The sequence below is a fragment of the Pipistrellus hanaki genome, assembly GCF_964339955.1.
Source record: "Pipistrellus hanaki genome assembly, chromosome: 12".
In the NCBI taxonomy this organism is placed as follows: domain Eukaryota; kingdom Metazoa; phylum Chordata; class Mammalia; order Chiroptera; family Vespertilionidae; genus Pipistrellus; species Pipistrellus hanaki.
In genome coordinates, this window is record NC_140514.1 from 54,117,648 (window position 1) to 54,139,541 (window position 21,894).

Sequence of the window (21,894 nt, forward strand, 5' to 3'; positions counted from 1 at the left end):
AATGTGGCCTTCCCTGTGCATCATATATATGAGATTTGGGACATTAATTTTTAAAAATACATTCTTTTTTTATTTTAGAGAGGAAGGGAGAGGGAGAGAGAGAGATAGAAACATCAATGATGAGAGAGAATCATTGATTGGCTGCCTCCCACTAGGCATTGCGCCTGCAACCCAGGCATGTGCCCTCACTGGTAATCAAACTGTGACTTCCTGGTTCATGAGTTGATGCTCAACTACTGAGCCACGTCAGCTGGGCTGGAACATTGATTTTTAAGATATGCTTAGTGTTTCTAAGGTTTAGTTGTATAATTAAACTTGTTGTTTATACTTTACAGTCACTTTTTAATATGAGTTTTAATATCGTTCATTTTTATCGGTTCTTTCACATTATTTCTTTTTTCTTATGGACTATTTCTTAAGTTCTGTGAAAAAGAATTACAATATTATGGGTAATGCCTTTCTATCCTTTGGTTATTTTTCTTTCTGAAATGTAGTATATTTTGATACCTCAAATTATTTTCATCAGTTTGAAAGGTATAATATTTTTGAAGTAATAGTATTTTTATATATTGTCTTTGTAAAATCTTATGTAATTATAATTTTGTTTCAGTTTCAGTAGTAATGGGAATTCCTACTGTGAAGAGAGAAGTTAAATCTTACCTCGTAGAAACTCTTCATTCCCTTATTGATAATCTGTATCCTGAAGAGAAATTGGATTGTGTAATAGTAGTCTTCATAGGAGAGGTAATTATTTAATTGTTGTGATTTTTACACCTATAATCTATATAATCTATTACCTATAATCTATAAGAGTTAAAACTATAATTGAATATTTGAATATACTTTTATGAGCATTTAAAAAAATGTGAGTAAAGTTTAGGTAATATATTCTATCCAATAATTAAATTTAAGTCTTAACTTAATGTTTGCCTTAACTTTTTTACTGCAGCTATAGTTCAGGATAATATCACACACACAAGTCTTTCAGAGCAGAGAGTTTCTCTTTCTAGTTACAGGACCTAAATTTGGAGATTTGCACTGGTGTTCTTTGGGAGTATAGGAAGCTGAGAAAAGTTTAGCTCAGACATGGGTTTTATCATCTTGTTATTCTCTCAACCCCTTGAGTCTGTACTCTCAAGATGCAACCATCATCCATTATTGAAAAGGTCAAAATATCACAAGAATGAGGAATATTATATTTATTGTATTTTAATTTCCTCAAAAGTTCTAGGGAAAGAATAAACCTTGAGCAAGTTTTTCATAAATAATGAGAAAAATCACCCTGAAGTAATTATTTTCTTAATTATTATATAGAATTTCAGATTGTGAAAGGATTTAGGACATCAGTTGGTTCTGGCCCATTGATTCCCAACTTTTCAAGTGTTTCCCCATCTTTCTAAATGAAAATGTTCTTAATGTGTTTCTTAATACAAAAATAGAACAATTCTTAAGAATTGTTCTCTAGAATAATAGGATTTAAAACAATTACAGAAATGTGTAATGACAAAGTAGCTGCTATTCCTTCATACAGATATAATAATTAGATAATTCTGAAATATATCTTAAGAAATATTTCCTGCCTTAGCAGGTTTGGCTCAGTGGATAGAGTGCTGGTCTGTGGACTAAAGGGTCCTGGGTTTGATTCTGGTCAAGGACATATGCCTTGGTTGTAGACTTGATCCCCAGTGGAGGGCTATCAGGAGACAGCCAATCAATGATTCTCTCCCTTCTTCTCAGAAATCAAATATAAAAATGAGCTACTATTTAAAAAAAGAAAAGAAAGAAAAGAAATATTTCCTGTGGCGTGTGTGTGTGTGTGTGTGTGTGTGTATTTTTATATTTTAATATGTGCATTTAAAAATATATTATTTATTTCAGAGAAGAAGTTAGAGGGAGAGAGTGATAGAAACATAATGATGAGAGAGAATCATTGATTGGCTTCCTCCTGCATGCCCCACATTGGGGATTGAGCCCACAACCCAAGCAAGTGCCCTGACTGGGAATCGAACCATGACTTCCTGCTTCATAGGTTGACACTCAACCAATGAGCCAAGCTAGCTGGGCTCACAGCCTTTTTTTATGTTAAGAATAGATATCATAGCATCATTTTTTTCTGGCTATAAAATATTCCATTGTATGGTTTTAACACATTTTATTTAATTTCTGATTGCTAGACATTTAGACTGTTTCCAAGTTTTTTGTGTTATTTTCAGCATGGCATAAATTTTTGTGTCCTTTGTATAGTTACTGAGGTATGATAAATTCCTAACTGTGGAATGGTTTGGTCAGAGTCCACACACATTAAAATGTTCGTGCGTGGCAAAATGCCCAACAGAAGTAGAGCCAGTTTATCCCTCTTCCAACATTCTGCGAGAAAGCTTTTTCCCCATTCCATGCTCTACTAGATAATATCAGCTTTTAAATTTTTTGTCAGCTTGATGGATAAAAAATAATACATGGCTTTGCTTATTTGGATTTCTTTACTGATGGGTTTAAATGCTGATTTATAAGTTGTTTTTACACCATTTGTATTTAAAATTATTTTTATAAACTTTGCTCTTTTTTATTTGTAAGAAAATTTCATATACGAGAGGAATAAATTATTTGAAATATTTAGATGTTTGTCTTTTGCATGAACTTTGTATTTTTGTCTGTTATAGAAATTTTACATCTTAAGTAATTAAATTTGCCAATTGCATATTGTATACAGTAGAAATTGATACAACCTCCTTATAAAGCATTTTGGCAATAGCTATTAAAATTTAAAGTATACTCTGTGACCCAACTTTCTGATTCTAAAATTGATTCACTAGTAACATTTGTAAGTGTGAAAATCTACTCAAGCGTAAACACATATGGAAATAGCTCCTACATGCATTAATAAAATAAGTACAGAAAATGGTCTTGTGTAATACCCTGTCAACTATTAGTAGTCAGATATCTTGAGAGTTGGAATTATGGGAACATGCCACTGTCTGTTGCATACAAAAACTGGAATTTTTTTTTTTTTTACAATGAACATATATTGATTTTTTTCTCAGAAAAAAAGTCTTATTACTGTAAAAGAAGAAAACTATCCTTATACACTTGAAAAATAGTGTTCAGTATATAGACAAATTTGTGTACAGAAAAATTTAAGACTCTCTTGCCATAGCCATATATCTGATACTAAGATGTAGTAACAATAGGTTTGGAGTTGGATGACCTGAGGTCAGGGCCTGGATTCTGCCACTTGAGCAGGTCCTTTTTCTTTCTTCAGTCTCAGTTTCTTCATCTCTAACATGAAAATAATGTTATTGAGCCTTTTGAACTCAGTGTTGGTACAGGGGAGCACAGATCACAGAAGGAGAGGTGTTGTAAATTCAGGTGTGGGCAGTATTCTGATCTCTGAAGACTCCTCCCCCTGAATTACAGTGTTTATATATGTATCTGTATAGAATTTTAATATTTGGAAGAAAATCTGTACTGAAAGAAGAATTAATTTACAGAGTTGATTGAATTGCTTTTAGGCAATTTAAGATTTTGAATTCTTATATTTAATTCTACCTTAATTAGTAGTTTTAACCTAAATGTCTGGTAGCTTGGGTCTCATTAACACCAGTAGCAAGTGATAGTCTGTATAAGATTTCTTATAGCATTATATCATTGTTTATATTATTTCTTATAGTATTATATCATTCATGATTATTTCTGACAAAACATTTTCCTACAATGTTTTAGCAAAAGTTATTTTTCCTGTCCCATTCTTATATTTGGAGAATTCCCTATTTTATGAATCTTGGTAAGAGGAAGGAACTTCCTCCCACCCACCATTGAAACTAAAAATGTCAGGTGTTTCCTTTACTAGTTCAGGCATGTGACCTGGGCTCAGCCACTTGGTTATTCCTGCCCTGGATTTGAAGTGGAGATTTATTATTTCCAGTTCACACAGAAAACCCAAATTATTAAATTACTAGAGGCCCAGTGCATGAAATTTATGTGCAGGGCAGGGAGATCCCCTTGCCCAGCCTGTACCCTTCCCAATCCTGGATGCCTCGGGGAGGCGGGGGGGGGGGGGAGTGTCTAACTCCCGGTTTAGGTTTGAACCTGGGGATCGGATCTAAACTGGCAGTCAGACATCTCTTTCACTCTCTAAAAATCAATGGAAATATATATGTGTGTGTGTGTGTGTGTGTGTGTGTGTGTGTGTGTGTATACACACACACACACACACACACACACACACACATATATATATATATATATATATATATATATATATAGCCTGCTGTTCAGTCATTTGGTCGCCTTTCACTAACACCCCTGCCAGCTGGTTGCCCCACACAGCCTGTTAAGTTGTACATTCAGTTGCAATGGTCTCTTAGGCTTTTATATATATAGATTAGAAATAATGGGAATTTATCAGGGTAGTGGAATATAGGATCAACTTATATTTCTAAATGCCAATAACAATAAGAAAATAACATTTAGGTAAATCTTTTTCTAAAGAAGCAGAGATTGTGGACAGTCCATTCTGGTGATAGATGGTGGCAGGGGGGTGTCTTCCCCAGGGTCACAAGGGCAGGATTCAGAGGCACTGAAAGCTGATGAGGACTTTGCAAGTTGTAGCATTGGGAGCATTCTGTGATTTCTGGCTGTGTCCAGCTTTATTTCTGCCACCTTCCAAGCCTGGTTCCTCTGCCTCACTGGAGGTCCTGTGAGTCCTACCCATCATCTTTCAGTGTCTGACTATTCTGCCAGTCAGTTTCTAGTGCTATGAAGGTCCTGACTGGTACAGCTTACAACTTATCAAAAACACCTCAATTACTATAAACAGAACATGAAATCAGCATGGATGTGCAGTGCTAGGTGGCTAAATGCTATTCCAGTGGAAGAAGTGAAATCAATTTTTAAGGTACTTTTCAGATTGAATATTGCCAAATTTATAACAGCCATATTATGTTGACCATAAAAATTGCTGAGAATTTGGAAAGAGAGCTTTATTTATTTATTTATTTATTTATTTATTTATTTATTTATTTTTGTTAATCCTCACCAAAGGGGAAATTATACACACACACACACACACACACACACACACACACTCACATACAAATATATATATTTCCATTGATTTTTAGAGAGTGGAAGGGTAGGGGAGAGACAGAGAGAGAAACATTGATGTGGGAGGGACACATTGATTGGTTGCCTCCTGCATGCGCCCCAACGGGCGCAGGGGATTCAGCTTGCAACCAAGGTACATGCCCTTAACCAGAATCTAACCTGCATTCTTTCTGAGAGCCAGTGCTCTAACCTCTGAGAAACTGGCTAGGACTGGTAAGAGAACTTTAGGTAGCATATCTTTTCATAGCATATCTTTTATGTCATTACTAGAGGTCCATTGCACGAAATTCGTGTAAGGGGCTTGCCCCCCCCTCCCCGCCCATCCACCATGGCAGCTGCCTCTGCCTGGGCTCCCGCCTGGCTTCATCAGGAAGGTTGTCCAGAAGAACATCCGGTTTAATCAGCATATTTCGCTTTTATTATAGATGATTATTCACATTGTTTCTGTAATTTGCCTGAAAACATTCCAAAGGCATATTTAAATTTTAAGGTCCTAAACCGAAGAATTCAAGTTGAGATTCTTTAATGAAATAAAAATTTCATCATGTTAGAAAAGCACCCAAAGGCAGTCTGAAAAACTGAGTTCCCAGGGTTTCCAGCGCACAGTGGTTTAGGATACAGCATAAAAAAAGGTTTGCTTTTTATTTAGTTTTGTGCTTTTTACTATTGTACATATTTTAGTTTTCATTTTGTAGTCACTGTGCCTGAGGCCATTACTATGCCTTCGTTAAAATTCTTTTATTTAAATTGGGCTAATAGTGCTTGTTAGTTGGCTTATGGGTAGAAATATGCAAAGCAGTAAATTTATAAATGAATATAGAAGTTGAATAACCAGAGAATTGATCAAATTGATCAAATTGTTTTTTTACTTTTATATAGTTTATTTGCTAGGAAACATTGTTTCCTGTTTATTAATTCTTTGGATAGGTAATATGATCTCATGCTTAAAAAATTATAAATATGTGTGTTGTATACTTTGAAAAGTCTCCTCTGTAGTGCTATTCATTAGTCACTATTATCTCTCTACAGGCAACAACTGTTAATAGTTGTTCATTCAGAGATATCTCCATTCAGAGATATTTAATGTGTACATATGTGGATATATTCTTTTCGCACTATTTCTATATAGATGGTATAATATTAACTTTTTATATTAGAACATAAAGACCTATATAGACTTCTTGTAAAATATTTTTCTAGAAATTTATCCATTTTACTTAAGTTTTAAAATTTGCTTTATACAAAGTGGAGCAAAGTTGACTTTTGTTGTTTTGGGGGTTATTTCCCTCTGATTTCTAATTCTTTCTTTTTTTTTTTTTTCTGGTCAAAGGCTTGCACTTTATTTTTTTTAATTATATAATAAATCTTTATTGTTCAGATTATTACAGGTGTTCCTCTTCCCCCCTCCCCCATAACTCCCCTCCACCAGATTCCCCACCCAACCCCATGCCCTTACCCCGCACTGCCTTCATCCATAGGTGTAAGACTTTTGTCCAGTCTCTTCCCGCACCTGTCAGACCCTGTTCCCCCTGAAAATTATCAGTCCGCTCCCTTTCTATGTCCCTGATTCTATTATGTTCACCAGTCCATTTGTTCCTCAGATTTTTTATTCACTTGATTTTTAGATTCACTTGTTGGTAGGTATGTATATGATGTCTTTTTGTTGTTCATAGTTTTTACCTTTACCTTTTTCTTCTGAGTGTGTCCCTTATGGATCTGAGGAGTTGTAATATGGATGGTCCCACTCTGACCATTGGGTACACTGGCTCATGGATCTCTAAGGAGGTGCTAATTTAGCCTCTGCCTGATGTAACCCAGCAGAAGCTACTGAGAGATCTGCAGATTCCTCTTCTTTGTTTGGGCTTTGGAGGTGCCCAGATGAGGCCCAGCTGTGAAGCAGTGCGAGTTGCTATGGGCCTTGGCCCTTCTTTTGGATGTTCTGGGCCTCTCTGACCCAGCTGCAGTTTGTTAGGTAATTTTAGATTGCAAAGGGCCAAGCCATTCATATGCAAAAGCCTCTGCTCAAAGCTTGGGTGGGGAAGAGTCTCAGGAAATCCACAGGGCGGAGCAAACAGCAATGGCTGATCCTCAGCCCTGACCTAAGAGGCCCTGGGTCTCAGTGTTCCTCGGTAATTGCTGCAAGAACCTCTGAGAGAAAGCCACCCTTGAGTTCCGCCTGATGCCAGATAGACCAGTTTCTCCCCGTAGGAGTCTGGGTCCCCAGATTCTTGCCTGGAACTGGAGTTCAGAGCGGTCAGGAGCTTGTGTCTCCCTCCCGATTGAGAGAGACAATTGCGTGCTCATTTTCCAGCCCTTTCCATGCGTGTACCCGCGTACCTCTGCACTTCACTTCCGCACCTCCTCTGAGTCTCAGTTGCTTTTCTCTTCTAGCTGTAGAATTTCCACTCAGCCAGCCTTCCTGTGGTTCTGGATGATGTCTGTTTTGTTTTCAGTTGTCGTTTTGAAATTGTTGTGCGAGGCAGCAATTTCAGATGTTTACCTGTGCCGCTGTCTTGGTTTCTCCTCCATTATTTCTTTTTGTTAATATAAGAATTACTATGAATTTTCTTCTGAACACTGTGTTAGCTGTATTCCATAGGTTCTGTATTCTAGATTTGTATCTGATTTTCATTGGTAATTGCATATAATGTCAATGTTGTGTTACTGGGTGAACTCTGATTAAGTGGCTTAGCCTTTTCTCATGAGACAATTTAGTGTTTTCAGGCAGGGTTAGTTACCTGAGTGCTTTGGAACTTTTACACCCAACACACCTGAGGAGTACAGTCGCCTCAGAAATAAGTAGTAGCCCTATCCATAGTTATGTTATCTTCAGCTCTCACAATTACCAGTCCTTTCTACAATAGTTGTTTGTTGTTTCTATTCTTGATTTTAAACTACAGATTACTGTGTTGGTGCATCAGTGGTATTTTCGCTTGTAATTTTTCAGCTAGATTTTAAGATGTTCACTTATGCATTAGTTTAAATGTTATACAAATATAATGGGGAAGAAATTGAAGAGATATAAAATTTGCTTGTAATTCAACAAATATTTATTGACATAGTGATAAGCTAGTCCTATTACTGAATAAAACAAAGCCTCTGCCCAATGAAAACCTACATCAGAGAGCAGCACAGATGAGAAAACAAATATATGGTACAGCAATTTTCAGCTGGTGTGCCACAAGAATGTTTAAAACGTGCAATAACTGACTATTTAGTCTGGGGACTGAATACTTTCCCCTTAGATTGTAAAAAGATAAAAAGACAACAGCCAACACAAATAATAGCTGTCTGATGTGAATGAATGAAGCTGTACCTATTTTTTTTTCCTGTCAAGTCAGCAAAAAATATATTTTTTCAACATAAGGATATCACGTATGGTATTAGATATGGAGCACTTGCACTTCATAAATTTCATGACACATGACATATTAAATCTATATCCACATACATTTGTTCTTCTTGGCCCCCTTTTGAAGAGTCTCCTGGATATAGGGAGCTGGCCCTATTCATCTTCTGTTTCCTCGGATAGGCAAGTTACTGGCACACAGTAAGTGGTAATCAATTTGAGGTTCAGGTTGTTGCTAAACTTATTTAAGTTCATATAAACCAGGCTTGATCATGTTTCCAAAATTAGAGCCCGATGAGTTAGTAAGATACTCACTGGGTGATAATTTATTGAAAATGAGCTCACTACTGTTTGTGTTTATGAAGGGGAAGTACAGAGGATTGTGGGCTGTGTTCTGGCTGTATCTTCTCCTAAGTCTTTAAATTTAACAATAAAAATAGAAATTACTTTCAATGACAAATTAAAATTAGAACATTCTAATGAACAAAACAAACTGACGTCCACAATAGATCCAGAGACATTGAAACAATGCAACAGGCTGACATATGTCAGAGGAAAAGGGGGTGGATGGGAAGAGATTAACCAAAAAAATATGAATATTAGAGGCCCAGTGCACAAAATTCAGGTGGTCTGCGGAGATCAGGCCCTAGCTTGCGCCCCCAGCCTCACAGCCCTGCAGCCCTGCCTGGCACCCCGCCTTGGCCTGGCGCTGCCTGCTTGCCCTGCCCCCTGCCGCCTTCTGGTTGCCATCTGTGGGGTGATTGGCAGTGCGATTGAGCCCCTGCTTGCACCCACCGTGACCTGGCACCGCCCGCTCAACTGCTTCACCATCCCCCTGCAGTCCCACTGTCGTCAGGGCCCATCAGGGCTGGCAGCACCTCCACTGCCAGCACTGTGCCGCTGGCGCCCGCCATATTCCACGCCACCCCTGGTGGTCAGTGCACGTCATAGTAAGCGGTCAAACTCCAGGTCAATGACTGCCCGAGGGGACAGTTTGCATATTAGGCTTTTATTATATAGGATATGCCATAGACACAGACGATAGTGCTGGGAAGGCCTGAAGCTGGGTGGAGGAGGTCAATGGGGGAAAAAGGACACCTGTTATACTATCCACAATAAAGACCAGTTAAACAAATAAACTCTTATAAAACAACTCTTATAAACTCTTATAAAAGTTTTGTAATTTCCAGGGTTAAGCTTTATGTTTCCCTCCCTCAATTTTAAAGTGTTTTGGTAGTCTTTATAACATAGATCAGATTTGATGTGTCATTTATTTAACAATTGAGCATTTTAATGTAGCTGCCACTGAATTTAAAATTGATAGGGGTATTGGATCTGTGCTTGCAGTATATAATATTTAAGTACACAGGCCTGATAAATATTTACTTCTAACTCTGGTTAAAGTGCTCTTGACTTTGGTTGTTACTATCAACTTAATAATAATGCAGCTTTTTGTTACATTTTTATCACTTACTGTCACAGTCTCTGAGGTAATTTTTCCTCCCACTTTTTATTTTTAAAATAGGGTAGGAAACTGAGGCTCAGAGAAGTGGCTTACTGTAAGTCACACAGGTCAGTGAGCGCAGAGCGAGTCTTGAAGCCAGATTTTATGATTCCTGGTGGACACACGGTTCCCTGAAGCCTGCTTACAGACTCTGTTCACTCATTACTTACAGTGTGGATGTTTCAGAAGAAGCAGAAATAGTTTTTGTGCTTAATTTTTTCTATTAAATTGGACATAGACAATTGAAAATAATGAAACCTTAGTTATCTGCTTACTGTATTAGTAAATACTCAGTGATATATAGTGGTGCAATAAAGTAGAATACATAAATGCAAGTCCCATAACTTACCTGAAAATCTAATGTAATGTTTTCAATGAATGTTTTATTCACTTATTTGATTTTGAGTTCAGTATTAAAAGTAAAATAAAAAAATAAAAACAATGAACGTAGGTACAATTTTCTTTTCTTTCCCAGACAGATATTGATTATGTACACGGTGTTATAGCCATCCTGGAAAAAGAGTAAGTTCTTCTTAATTATGGAAGTGAAAATGTTCATTACTATTATCTCTTTGCTTTTTGCTAAAAGATGCTGCCTTCTTTTATATTTCATTTTTCTGGAGTTCAGTGTATATTAGACCACCTATAGTTTGCATTGTCATATAGAAGGTGCACATCCAGTTATCTGATGGGGTAAATGGGTATATTTGGAAAAGACTTGAATGTTATATGTATGTAACATTATCAAATAACAGTCTTTAATCTGTAGTACAGTGAACATGGAGTCATATAAGGTTTCTTAAATTGTTCACCCTGTGTTTACCAAGCAAAAATTTTCTGCTGTTTTGGCAGATATTCATTTAGCAGTTTCAAACCTCAGTGCTAAACTATGTCTAAATCTAATCTATTTTGCGAAGGTTGAGTAACTGTGAGTTTACTGTGAGCAAGGCACATCGCAGGTAACAACAGATGGAAAGCTTAATGAATTTCAGGTATCATTAATTTTTAAAGTACTGCTTTGGTGGTAGTCTTAATAGTAACATTAAGAAATCAGTCTTGATATGGTGTCTTCATTGAATTCTGTCTGTTTTTGCCCCCTAAACACTTATCTTCTACTTAAAAAGACAAAAGAGAAGCAACAATTATTTGCCAACAAATAATGTGGCTTTATATTTGTCTATCAGTTCTAAAGCCAGAGACTTAAAAAAATATGTATAATTTTGGGTTAATCTCTGTATTTGTTAGATTTTTTCCCAAGTGCTCAATTTCTTGTTATCCTTCATATAAGTACAACTTGGCAGCCTTCATATAAGTACTATCATATAGCATCGATTCCTTAATAGGACCAGAGCAATAACCACTAGTCCCCTTCAGAGGGGCCCCGTGGGCACGTCTGTGGGGCACGTGCAATGATCCCATTGATTCCTTTCTTCTTCGATGTGTAGGAAAACCATGCCCAGAAAAAAATACAAATTAAGCACTAAGAATGTTTGTGCAAAGACAGGGAATTAGACAACCATTTTGTGGAGATATGCAAAAATGAGAATGGAGAATGCAAATGAGAAGGAAATTGCAGTTGAGTAAGATTGGTTTAAAAAACTTGAGAACAGTTTCTCAACCTTGGCACTGTTTGCATCTTGGGCTAGATAATTCTTTATTGTGAGGACTGTCCTCACATGCATTGGAGTATGTTTACGGTCTCCCTAATGTCTGTCTCTCTACTAGATGTCAGTCCTGTCCGTAATGATGACAACCAAATGTCTGGACATTGCTCCGTGTACCCTTCAGGGGCAGGAGTGCTCTCAGTGAGAAACACTAGTTTGGAATGACATATAGTGCATAACCTACAATAAACCTTCCTGAGAATTAAAGAACTTTGATTTTTGTACACACACACACACACACACGCACATGCACACATGCGCACACACATTCATTCATTACTTTTTTTTTTCAATTTCCATTTTCTGTGACACCTTGATTTGATTTGTTAAAAGTTTATACTTTTTAGGAAAGTAATACCTGCATTTGGCCTAGGATTTCCATCCTGCTCTAAGAATAGTGGCACTTTACACTTTTTGAAAGCATTATTTTTAAAAAATGTGTGCTATTAGAAAAAATCTGTATTTTTCTGGAAAATTATCGATGAGCTACTTCACTGAACACAGTATGTTCATTTCTGATGATAACACAGTAAGTTGAGCATCAAGATAAATAAAATCCCACAGAGCTAAAATAACTCAACTAACCTTTCTCATGATAGATTTTCTAAAGAAATCAGCTCTGGCCTAGTGGAAATCATATCACCTCCAGGAAGCTATTACCCTGACCTGACAAACTTAAAGACCACGTTTGGAGACTCCAAAGAAAGAGCCAGGTGAGCCCGGGCTTCTCAGGACTCTCCCCGTGAGTGTGATGTGTGATAAACGCAGTTCTTACTTATCAAGCTTCACATGTTTTAGGATTTAGCCAATTAATGAGAGCCAATGAATTTTGGAGTGCTTTATTGGAAATTCTATGGAGTTTCTAATGAGAGGTTGAATTTGGTAAACTTTATAATTTTTATTACTGCTGCTCTGATGTTAACGAGTTTTCTTAAGAGCACATTATCTATCAATATAACTCAGAAGTTAGTCCGGAGAGAAATCTCAGATTTGTATGCAGCATAAATGAGAGCTGACTCCATAAAGAGGCAAAAACAATAATACTCTTCTGCAAAATTATATTATAATGAAGTAATTAGTCTATTGGGTTTGTCTCTGGCTCTCTAAAACTGAAGGACTTAACTTTCATTGTGTTACTAAAAACAAAGTAAGAGATATTTGTATTAGTTTTGGACTTTCTGTAACTAGAGAAAAGGAAAACGGTATTTTGGGAAGAGATTTGTATATCTTGAATTATTCATTTGTCCCAAAGACAGATATGTCCCCATAATTGGTTAATTGTCTCTCAATAAATACACTTTTATTTTTCAAAAATTAGCTTTGAATTTAGTAAAAATTTCTAGGTAGTCTTATTAGCTGTATCATGGAGAAGTTTGCTTAATATGATTTAAAGCTTTCATTTTACTGGTTGTGCGTTTTTTTAAAACCTGACTTTTAGGACCACTCTCTTATTTAAAATGAGCCAGTTTCTATAGACTGCCAGGATTCACTGAGAGAACTTACTGTTGTAAATTGTAATAGGATGTTTTGGGTGTTTCAAGCGTCCCTGCCTATTTATTAATTGCTACCTGCGTGGAGCACAGTCCTAGGCACCAGAGCAGTGCTCCCCAAAGTGCAGTTGTCGAAGCACCAGTCCCCAGGGACATCAAGAGGTCACTGAAAAAAGGGCCAGTGGTCAAGGAAGTTGGGAAAATACTGGATTACAATTTTTTTCAACAAATGTATTACTGCTGGATGTTTCAGTGCCTCTATATGCATACTAATGTACCTCCCGAGGGGAAATACGTATGCTTCCAAAGCTTTCTTGGTATTAGACTTCATTTTTCCTTATGGCATCTTGGGAATTAGTCCTTTGGGGAATACATTTTGACAATGGCCTCATTAGAGAAAAGTGAATGCGCTTTCACTCTCTCCTCTAAGTGCATATATTATGCATGTATGTGTACCTAGATATCTGTATGTCTATATGGACATATATTGTGTATACATCATGTATGTAAAATATATACATATTGTATCTGTAGTATATTACATATTATAGAATATTATAATGTCATATAATATATATCAAAATGTAATACATTTAATCCTATTTTGAGTGATTCTTAACTTATTTTTGAAAATTTTTGTTTCAGATGGAGAACAAAGCAAAACCTAGATTATTGTTTTCTAATGATGTATGCTCAGGATAAAGGCACTTATTACATTCAGGTAAGTGTGGTTATTTCTTTAATGTTTTTCACCTTTTTAAAGAAAAAGTAATAACATCAAAGGTTTATTTTCATTAAAATAGGGTGTGTTAAAAGCATAAGCCCTCTCAGATCTTTAAGGTCATAACACTGTATTGAGGGCAGAAGCAACTCTCATAGTCACTGAGAATGTGGGCTCTGAAGTTCCATTCTCTGGTTTTGCACAAACACTAGCTCTCCACTTAGTGGTATGACAGCGGGCAGGTCACTCACCTCTTCTTTCCTTTCCTCCCATCCCTCCACCTCCTCTCATCCCTCACCCCCTTCTCTCATCTCCCTCTCCTTTCTCATCCTCCATCTCCTCTCTCATTCTCCCCCTCCTCTCTCATCCTACCTTTTCCACTATTAAAAAGAACTAAGAAATAATTATATGAAAAATTTAAGGAAGGATTTCCATGTCATTTTTTTAGTGGTTCTATTAGTATAGTTGGAATTTTTTTTGTATGCTAAGGTGTATTTACATTTAGGTAATAAAACTGACATTTTAGTTTTATTAGCATGGCTAGAATAGTAAATCTATAGTGATATGGGTTTTAAGTTAGCCAGGTAGGTAACATCTTACTAATATAAGAAGCTCTTATTTCTTTCAAATTTCATTTTCCTCAGTGACTTAAGCTTTAGTTTCCCAATTCATTTCTTTCACTAAAGGTCATTATTCCTTGTTTGAAATGCAAATACCCCTGAGCCACTAAGATTGTCAGGGTTTTTTGTATGAAAAGTTTATTAGGTCATGAAGTTTTGATGAAAGTGTTAAGAAAAGGTATTCTGGTCCCTGAATCAGAAAGGAAATGGTGGGCAGCTCCCGGGAGTTGGGAGAGATGGGAAGGGACTTTGGAGGAGAGGAAAGAAGGAAAAATCCTGGCATCACATCACATGGGTAGTTGGACTTAACTAAGGTCAGACTTTGTCTCCCTTGACATTATACCTTGGGCCAGCTGTTCAAATGGGCATGACCCTGCTGGCCTGTGCACTGAGGGTCTGGGGTTCAACATTCCCAGTCAAGGGCATATACCTGGGTTGCAGGTTCAATTCTCCACCTCCAGTCGTGGGTGTGTGGGAGGCACCAATCGATGTTTCTCTCTCTCTTCCCCTTCCTCCTCCCATCCACTTTCTTTAAAAATCAATGGGAAAAAATGTCCTCATCCCTCAGGTGAGGATAAAAAAAAATCCACAAGACAAATGGGCATGAATTCTTACTTGGTTCACAGAAAGGGAGATGTAAATAATGGTAGGGTCAGAACTTAACATCTCTCTATATATATACTGAGTGGCCAGATTATTATGATCTCTGAACGCATAATAATCTGGCCACTCTGTACTTGAGTACCTCATTAATTTGATATCAAAGATACTATAATCGTGCATCTGATCAGTTTTCCCTTTTGCATTGGTTGATAGAAAGAAAGCTCCGGGCAAATAGGTGGTTGATCTCCAGCAAAAGGCTAGAATACTTTTGGTACCCATTTGAGATACAAATATAATGAGTAGCCAGATTATTATGTGTTCAGAGATCATAGTAATCTGGCCACTCAGTGTATATAAACCTAAGTGACTGTTAATGACCAGACCAACCAGTTAACCAGTCGCTATGACATGCACTGACCACCACAGGGCAGATGCTCAATGCAAGAGTTTCCCCCTGGTGGTCAATGTGCTCCCATAGCCAACCTCCTGCGATCCCTCCCCCTGCCAGCCTGCCCTCCCCCCATAGGCCCCGATTGGGGGGCCGGCCAGCCAACCCCCCGGGGTCTCTCCCCCTGATAGGCCTCATTTGCCAGCCAGGCTGGGGGACCCCATCCATGCACGAATTTGTGTGCTGGGTCTCTAGTTGTATAATATATAACAGTATACAACATTTGAGCATATAAAAGGCAATATCCTAAATTTGGAGAGTACATTTCCTTGAAATACCTTAGAGAAGTCTTATAATTTCAAAATGTTTTGTTTTAACATATCCCAAATATTACTATAGTTGAACCTTGCTATTTATTCTAGGGCCACTATATAAACACATTATGGTCAAGAAATTTTAGAGAGAACTTAAAAGTATAGTTACTGTTTGTTTGTTTTTTAATTTGCTTTCCAAGGAGAGGATTAATGCAACCTTAAAAGATTTTTCGTGAAGTATAGGAAAAGTAAATGTTTAGGAAATTAAGGAAAAGTTGGAGTTTGGAAAGAGGATAATAAGGAACACTCCCCTAAACAGAGTCAGTATGTAACAGCAGAGGTCAGTATTTAGTAACAGTAGCAACTGTGAATTAGCATCTATTGCTTGCTTACCGTATGTCAGGCATTGCTCTTTACAATTTATGCTTTGCACACATAAATTCATTTAACACAACCCTTTTTCGTAAGAGCAGAATCATACTATGTATTGTTTTATAGCCTATTTGCTGTTACTTTCCATATCATAGATGCCATATGCCACTGATGTATTCCCAGGGTTTAGTACAGTGTCTGGGACATAATAAAAGCTCAATAAGTATTTGAGCTTTTATTGTGTCAGTATCATATCTTTCCAAATACTACTATTGTTATGTAGAGGGAGAAGAAATCTTAGAGGATTTAAAGAAATGAAAACTTTAAATCCTAAAGTAAATGAAAATTATTTATTTTTAGATAACTAGAAATGATAATGTGAAATTAAGAAAAGGAAACGTTTTCTTAGGATATTAAAATTATCTTGTGACTTTAAAGTTCTATGAAAGAAGATTCTGAGGGGGGAGTCTGCATCATCCATGACGGCTGATCTCTGCCAACGCCCTATGAGCTGGCAACAGTCCCGAGCATAGTTAGTGCTGGTGTTGGCAGAGCACTGGGGTTAGCTGGCACCTTGTGAGCTGCTGCAACTTCTTAAGGATTTTGAAGATATCTTTCAATATGTAAAAAAGGAACTTTCAGGAATCTACAGAAATGAAAAGTATGTAAGTAGAAGCATATCAGTACAGGGTTGTTGGCACAGACAGTGAGAAACAAGCTGTATGTCTGCCTGTGAGCCAGACAAGTTGAATGAATTGTTGTACAACTATAGCATGGACTATTACATGTCTATTAAAAAGGATGATTTAAATATGTACTTATTAACCTGAAAGCTATTCATGGTATATGAAGAGACAAACGTATGGCCTCCTTTTTAAATAAAATCCTAGAGTTGGGTGGGAGCCTGGAGGAAGTGTGTATGGGTCTTTATGTCCACACAGAAGGTGCTGAATTGATGCACAACCAACTTTTAACACTGGTCACCCCAGCTAGCAGGGTGGAGGGCAGAGAAGGGGAACTAGGAGATTTTTCTTTGATTCTTTCTTTGACTTAGTATGCATGTTATGTAAAAAGGAAAAATAAATTAAAGGCCTACAAAATTATTTTTCTTTGAGAAGATGAAAGGCAGTGTGAACTCAGATTGGGCAGTATAAAACGACCAAAAAGGAGTCATCCATGGATTGGTAGTGTTATTTCGCAGAGTATGGGAATGGTTTAGTTGACTTGCTATGTGCATCTTCCTTTTAATTTTCCTTGTTTTCTTTTAATAAAATTTAGTTTTGTAATTTCATCATTTTTACCATTGTTTACTTGACTTCCATGATAAAATATGTTTGGTTATTTTTCGTAATAAAGAAGATCTGTCTATCTAAATCTTTCCTCTCTTTAGCTTGAAGATGATATTATTGCCAAACCGAATTACTTTAACACTATCAAAAATTTTGCCCTTCAACTTTCTTCTGAGGAATGGATGATACTAGAGTTCTCCCAACTGGGCTTCATTGGTAAGAAAAGTGTTGGATTTATCTACTTTTCAGAAACCCAAAATAGGATTTGGAGATTTCTAAGGTTGTGGTATTTACTCTAGAGTTCTACAAGGCAGCCTCCGCATGTCCACATGCAAAGCCAGCCATGGTCCTGGTGAGCATGCTGAACTCTGACCCTCTTCTACAGCCACTGCTTTTGCAAGATTGGCTTTTAAAACTGTCAAGTTACAGTTTTCTATCGGGTCTAGTAATATTTAATGTCGTTTTTCAACATTCGTTTAAAATCTTGCTTGGCGTTGACTTGTATTGACATAACCTTCAAACACGTGGTATCTACAGAACGTGTGAAGTTCAATTAACAAGTTTTGCTTGAAAAAGTTTGTGTTTGGTTTGGTTTTTGTTGCAAAACTAGGGCTAAGAAGATGGCGGATGAAGAGCATATTCGGCACTGCATGCTTTACGAGTTCCAATTAGGAAGAAAAGCAAGTGAGGCTGCAAAAAACATCTGTAGTGCTCTTGGTCAAGATGCAGTTAGCACCAGAAAATGCCAGCGTTGGTTTGAGAAATTTCGCGAGGGAAATTTTTCATTAGATGACAAGAGTGGTCGAGGCCGTGTGTCCAATTTTGATCAAGAAGCTCTTCAAGCTCTTTTGGTGCAAAATCCTCAAATTACCCAACAAGAGCTTGCGACAACTTTAAATTGTTCACAAAAAACAATTTCCAATCAATTGTGTGCACTTGGCAAAGTCCAAAAGTTTGGAAAATGGGTTCCTCATGAGTTGACCGACAACAACCGTAATCAAAGAGTCACAATTTGCAGTTCGCTCCTCTCTCGTCAAAACCGTTTGCCGTTTTTAGAGCAAATTGTTACCGGAGATGAAGAATGGGTGCTGTATGTTAATTTGAAAAGGCGGCCTCAATGGTTGGACAAAAATGAGGCTCCGCAGCCCACGCCAAAACCTGACTTGCATGCGAAAAAAGTGATGTTGTGTGTTTGGTGGAATTTTAAAGGAATTCTTCATTATGAACTTTTACCATCTACCCAAACCATTACAAGTGCAGTGTATAGTGCCCAATTGGAAAGGTTAGCCCAAGCTTTAAGAGAAAAAGAACCCGCGCTGATTAATCGGAAGGGCATAATTCTTCACCACGATAACGCACCACCGCATACTGCAAGAATCACTGCTGAAAAACTGCGCCAGTTGGAATGGGAAGTTCTCCCTCAACCTGCATATTCTCCTGATATTGCCCCTTCCGATTACCATTTGTTTCGTTCTTTGCAAAACTTTCTTCTTGGAAAAAAATTTAATAATGAAGAATGCCTCAAAAATGCATTGACCGAATTTTTTGCATCAAAATCACAAGAATTTTACAACAGAGGGATTAAAATGCTTCCTGAGCGTTGGGCACAAGTAGTAGAAAACAACGGCAACTATATTGTTGATTAAATTTTGTTGTATTGTTTAAATAAATTCGATTTTAAAAAGTATTAGAAAACGACATTAATTATTACTAGACCTAATAATATGAATTCCTAATATTTGATGTAGTACATGAAGTTCCTGTCCAGTGATTAATTTGTTTTTATTTATTTTATTTGTTTATTTTTTTACTAGTCAGGATGCTCATTTAAAGTTTTTTACTAACATTGCTAAATTATCCAACTAAAGAGAATATGTTGAAAATCAAAGAATTGAAGGAAATTTACAGGTTTAAAAAAACACCCAGAGGATAACATTTCACTTCCTATAGTACTTTAAAACTTTAAATATTGGAGGCTGAGCCTTTGATTTTGCTGATCACTTATCTCAACCTTAATTTGAGTTAAAAAAAAAAAAAATCTTGTGAAAGTTTAAGTGAAGACAGAAGGACTACCGTGTTTCCCCGAAAATAAGACATCCTCCGAAAATAAGACCTAGCGCATGGAAAGATAAGACATCCCCTGAAAATAAGACCTAGCGCAACTTTGGGAGAAAAAATTAATATACTAAGACACTGTCTTATTTTCGGGGAAACAGGGTAGGAGTCCTTGTTTTTTGCATTTATTTTAAAAATTTGTTTTTACCTAACCCTCTTAAATTCCTTTTTTTTTTTTTTTTTTTTTAAATGGGAAGAATCTTATTAAGACATGAAGGAAAAAAATCTCTGACTTGCTTCTTGAATCCTTTGAGCCAGTAGTTATATGATAGATTTTGTAATAAAGAAAATCAGGAATTCACTACTTCCTTTGAGGAACTTTCAGGAATCTACAGAAATGAAAAGTATGTAAGTAGAAGCATATCAGTACAGGGTTGTTGGCACAGACAGTGAGAAACAAGCTATATGTCTGCCTGTGAGCCAGACAAGTTGAATGAATTGTTGTACAACTATAGCATGGACTATTACACGTCTATTAAAAAGGATGGTCGCTCCATGTTGACCCAAAGCAAGGTTGTTGTTGTGATCAGACAAGTGAGGATGTTATTCATAAGGACTCGTGGCTGGAAGAGCACAGGGTTTAGTTTACTTGTTGTATGGGCTGCCCTGACGGAGCCGTATGGATGCTTGTCTTCTCTATTACAGTTGTTGGCTGGAATATCTTTTCAGGTAAAATGTTTCAAGCGCCAGACCTCACTCTGATTGTGGAGTTCATCTTCATGTTCTATAAGGAGAAGCCCATTGACTGGCTCTTGGACCACATTCTCTGGGTGAAAGTCTGCAACCCTGAAAAAGATGCGGTAAGTTAATTTCTTAGGAGGCGAAGAAGCTTCTTTTCTGAATTTCATGAAAGTGACTGTTAGGGGGCTAGATTTTATGAGTGAACAGTTAAATAGGTGTTTCCACTTAACATTTTGAGTGCTTGCCTGCTTTTTTGAACTGACAAAAGTTTTAGTAGTAGAGTGACTTTTAAACAGCAGCGGGAAAATCCAATGAATAAGTAAAGCCCACCTTTCAGTTCTGTCAGCGTCTCTCGTGTCTTTAGTCTCTGCTTTCTCATTGCTTTTGGCTGCAGCCGTGAGTCATAGCTGTCCTCTGTGGGCTATTTCAATTTCCTTCAGATTCTCTGTCAGCTCTCCCTTTTCAGATACTTTGGGGACAATATCAGACCCCTACACACCAGAAATAAGGAATAACATAGAAGTCATATTTTATACCAAAACAATGGCAAGTCACAAAAGCACCTTTCAGTTTATTATAATACTTGGAAGAAACCAGTACTCACACTGACATGCTGACCTTTTAGGTGGGATAAGTGAACGTTGACGTTAGCTTTGATTATTCAAACATCAAATTACTTTCTTAGAAATCTTATTGCAAAAATTAATTTGATGTTTTTCCTGTCCAATTTGAATTGTACCTCTGAAAAAGCAAATTTTTATTTATTTGGTGTAAGCATAAATAAAATATGAGTGTACACATTCTGAAAAATGTATAAATAAATTGTGACATATAATAACAGGAACTATTTATTAAAAGCATATGTTATATGGTTGACTTAATATTCATTCTAACAAATAGACATTAAATTTAATTTGATTTTATGACCTTATATTTCCTAGAATAGTTTTATCATGCTACCTTCCAATTCACTTTTAGGACATTATCTTCGGTAGCTATCACTGCATTCATTCCATGATGTAAGGCCTTCCCTGTGTCTTCTTTGTGAATTACAGGAATTTTTATTATAGGATAAAAAAGTTAACATCATCTTTACACTCCTAAAATATGCTTGCATTTTTTTTTGTCCTGTGCAGTTTAATCTAATGTATGGCTAGGTTCTAAAATGAGCCCTGGAGGTTAAAATTTCTGGCAGTAAAAATTGAAACTACGAAAACCTTTAAATCACCGGGGCACTTAAGTCCACAGCCCGTTGTCCAGTTGTGTCTGTTCTTCCACTCCCTGGCCACATTTCTCTGAGGTCTGTACCTCTTCAGCTGCTTCCACCGGATGTCAGACCCTGCTGCACAGACTTGCGGGTATCTGGAATGGCCTCTTTGGCGTGGTCTGGGAAGCCTTCAGAGCAACCTCACATTCTCCCAGAGGCTCACTGACCGCTCTGGCCTTTCTGGCCCACACGTGTCCCCTGCCTCAGCGTCAGGCCCTTTGTTCTGCCCCTTCCCTCTCTCTCTCCTTCCACTTGAATAGTTGAATTTGTGTGAATAAAATGTGCTCCTTTACTTCTGTTCTAGTATTAGTAATAATGTTCACCTCTTGTCTAAATTCAATAAGCCAATCAATGTGGAAAGGCTGGTGATTTTTGAAATACATTTGGTGTTACAATTCACACCTTACTCATAAT

The 21,894-nt window shown here is 37.1% G+C and overlaps 1 protein-coding gene across 3 annotated transcripts in view; it reads left to right on the plus strand.

The window, feature by feature from the left end:
* Window positions 1–21,894, plus strand: part of MGAT4A (alpha-1,3-mannosyl-glycoprotein 4-beta-N-acetylglucosaminyltransferase A) — a 68,082-nt gene that overhangs the window by 34,504 nt on the left and 11,684 nt on the right. For 2 of the 3 annotated variants that reach the window (XM_084900351.1, XM_084900350.1), the window contains 6 exons: window positions 611–744; window positions 10,432–10,478; window positions 12,220–12,333; window positions 13,756–13,831; window positions 17,519–17,633; window positions 20,202–20,332. In XM_084900351.1, coding sequence (XP_084756477.1) covers window positions 611–744; window positions 10,432–10,478; window positions 12,220–12,333; window positions 13,756–13,831; window positions 17,519–17,633; window positions 20,202–20,332 — 617 coding nt within the window. The remainder of the gene's footprint in view (window positions 1–610; window positions 745–10,431; window positions 10,479–12,219; window positions 12,334–13,755; window positions 13,832–17,518; window positions 17,634–20,201; window positions 20,333–21,894) is intronic. The other variant, XM_084900352.1, reaches the window with a different exon arrangement.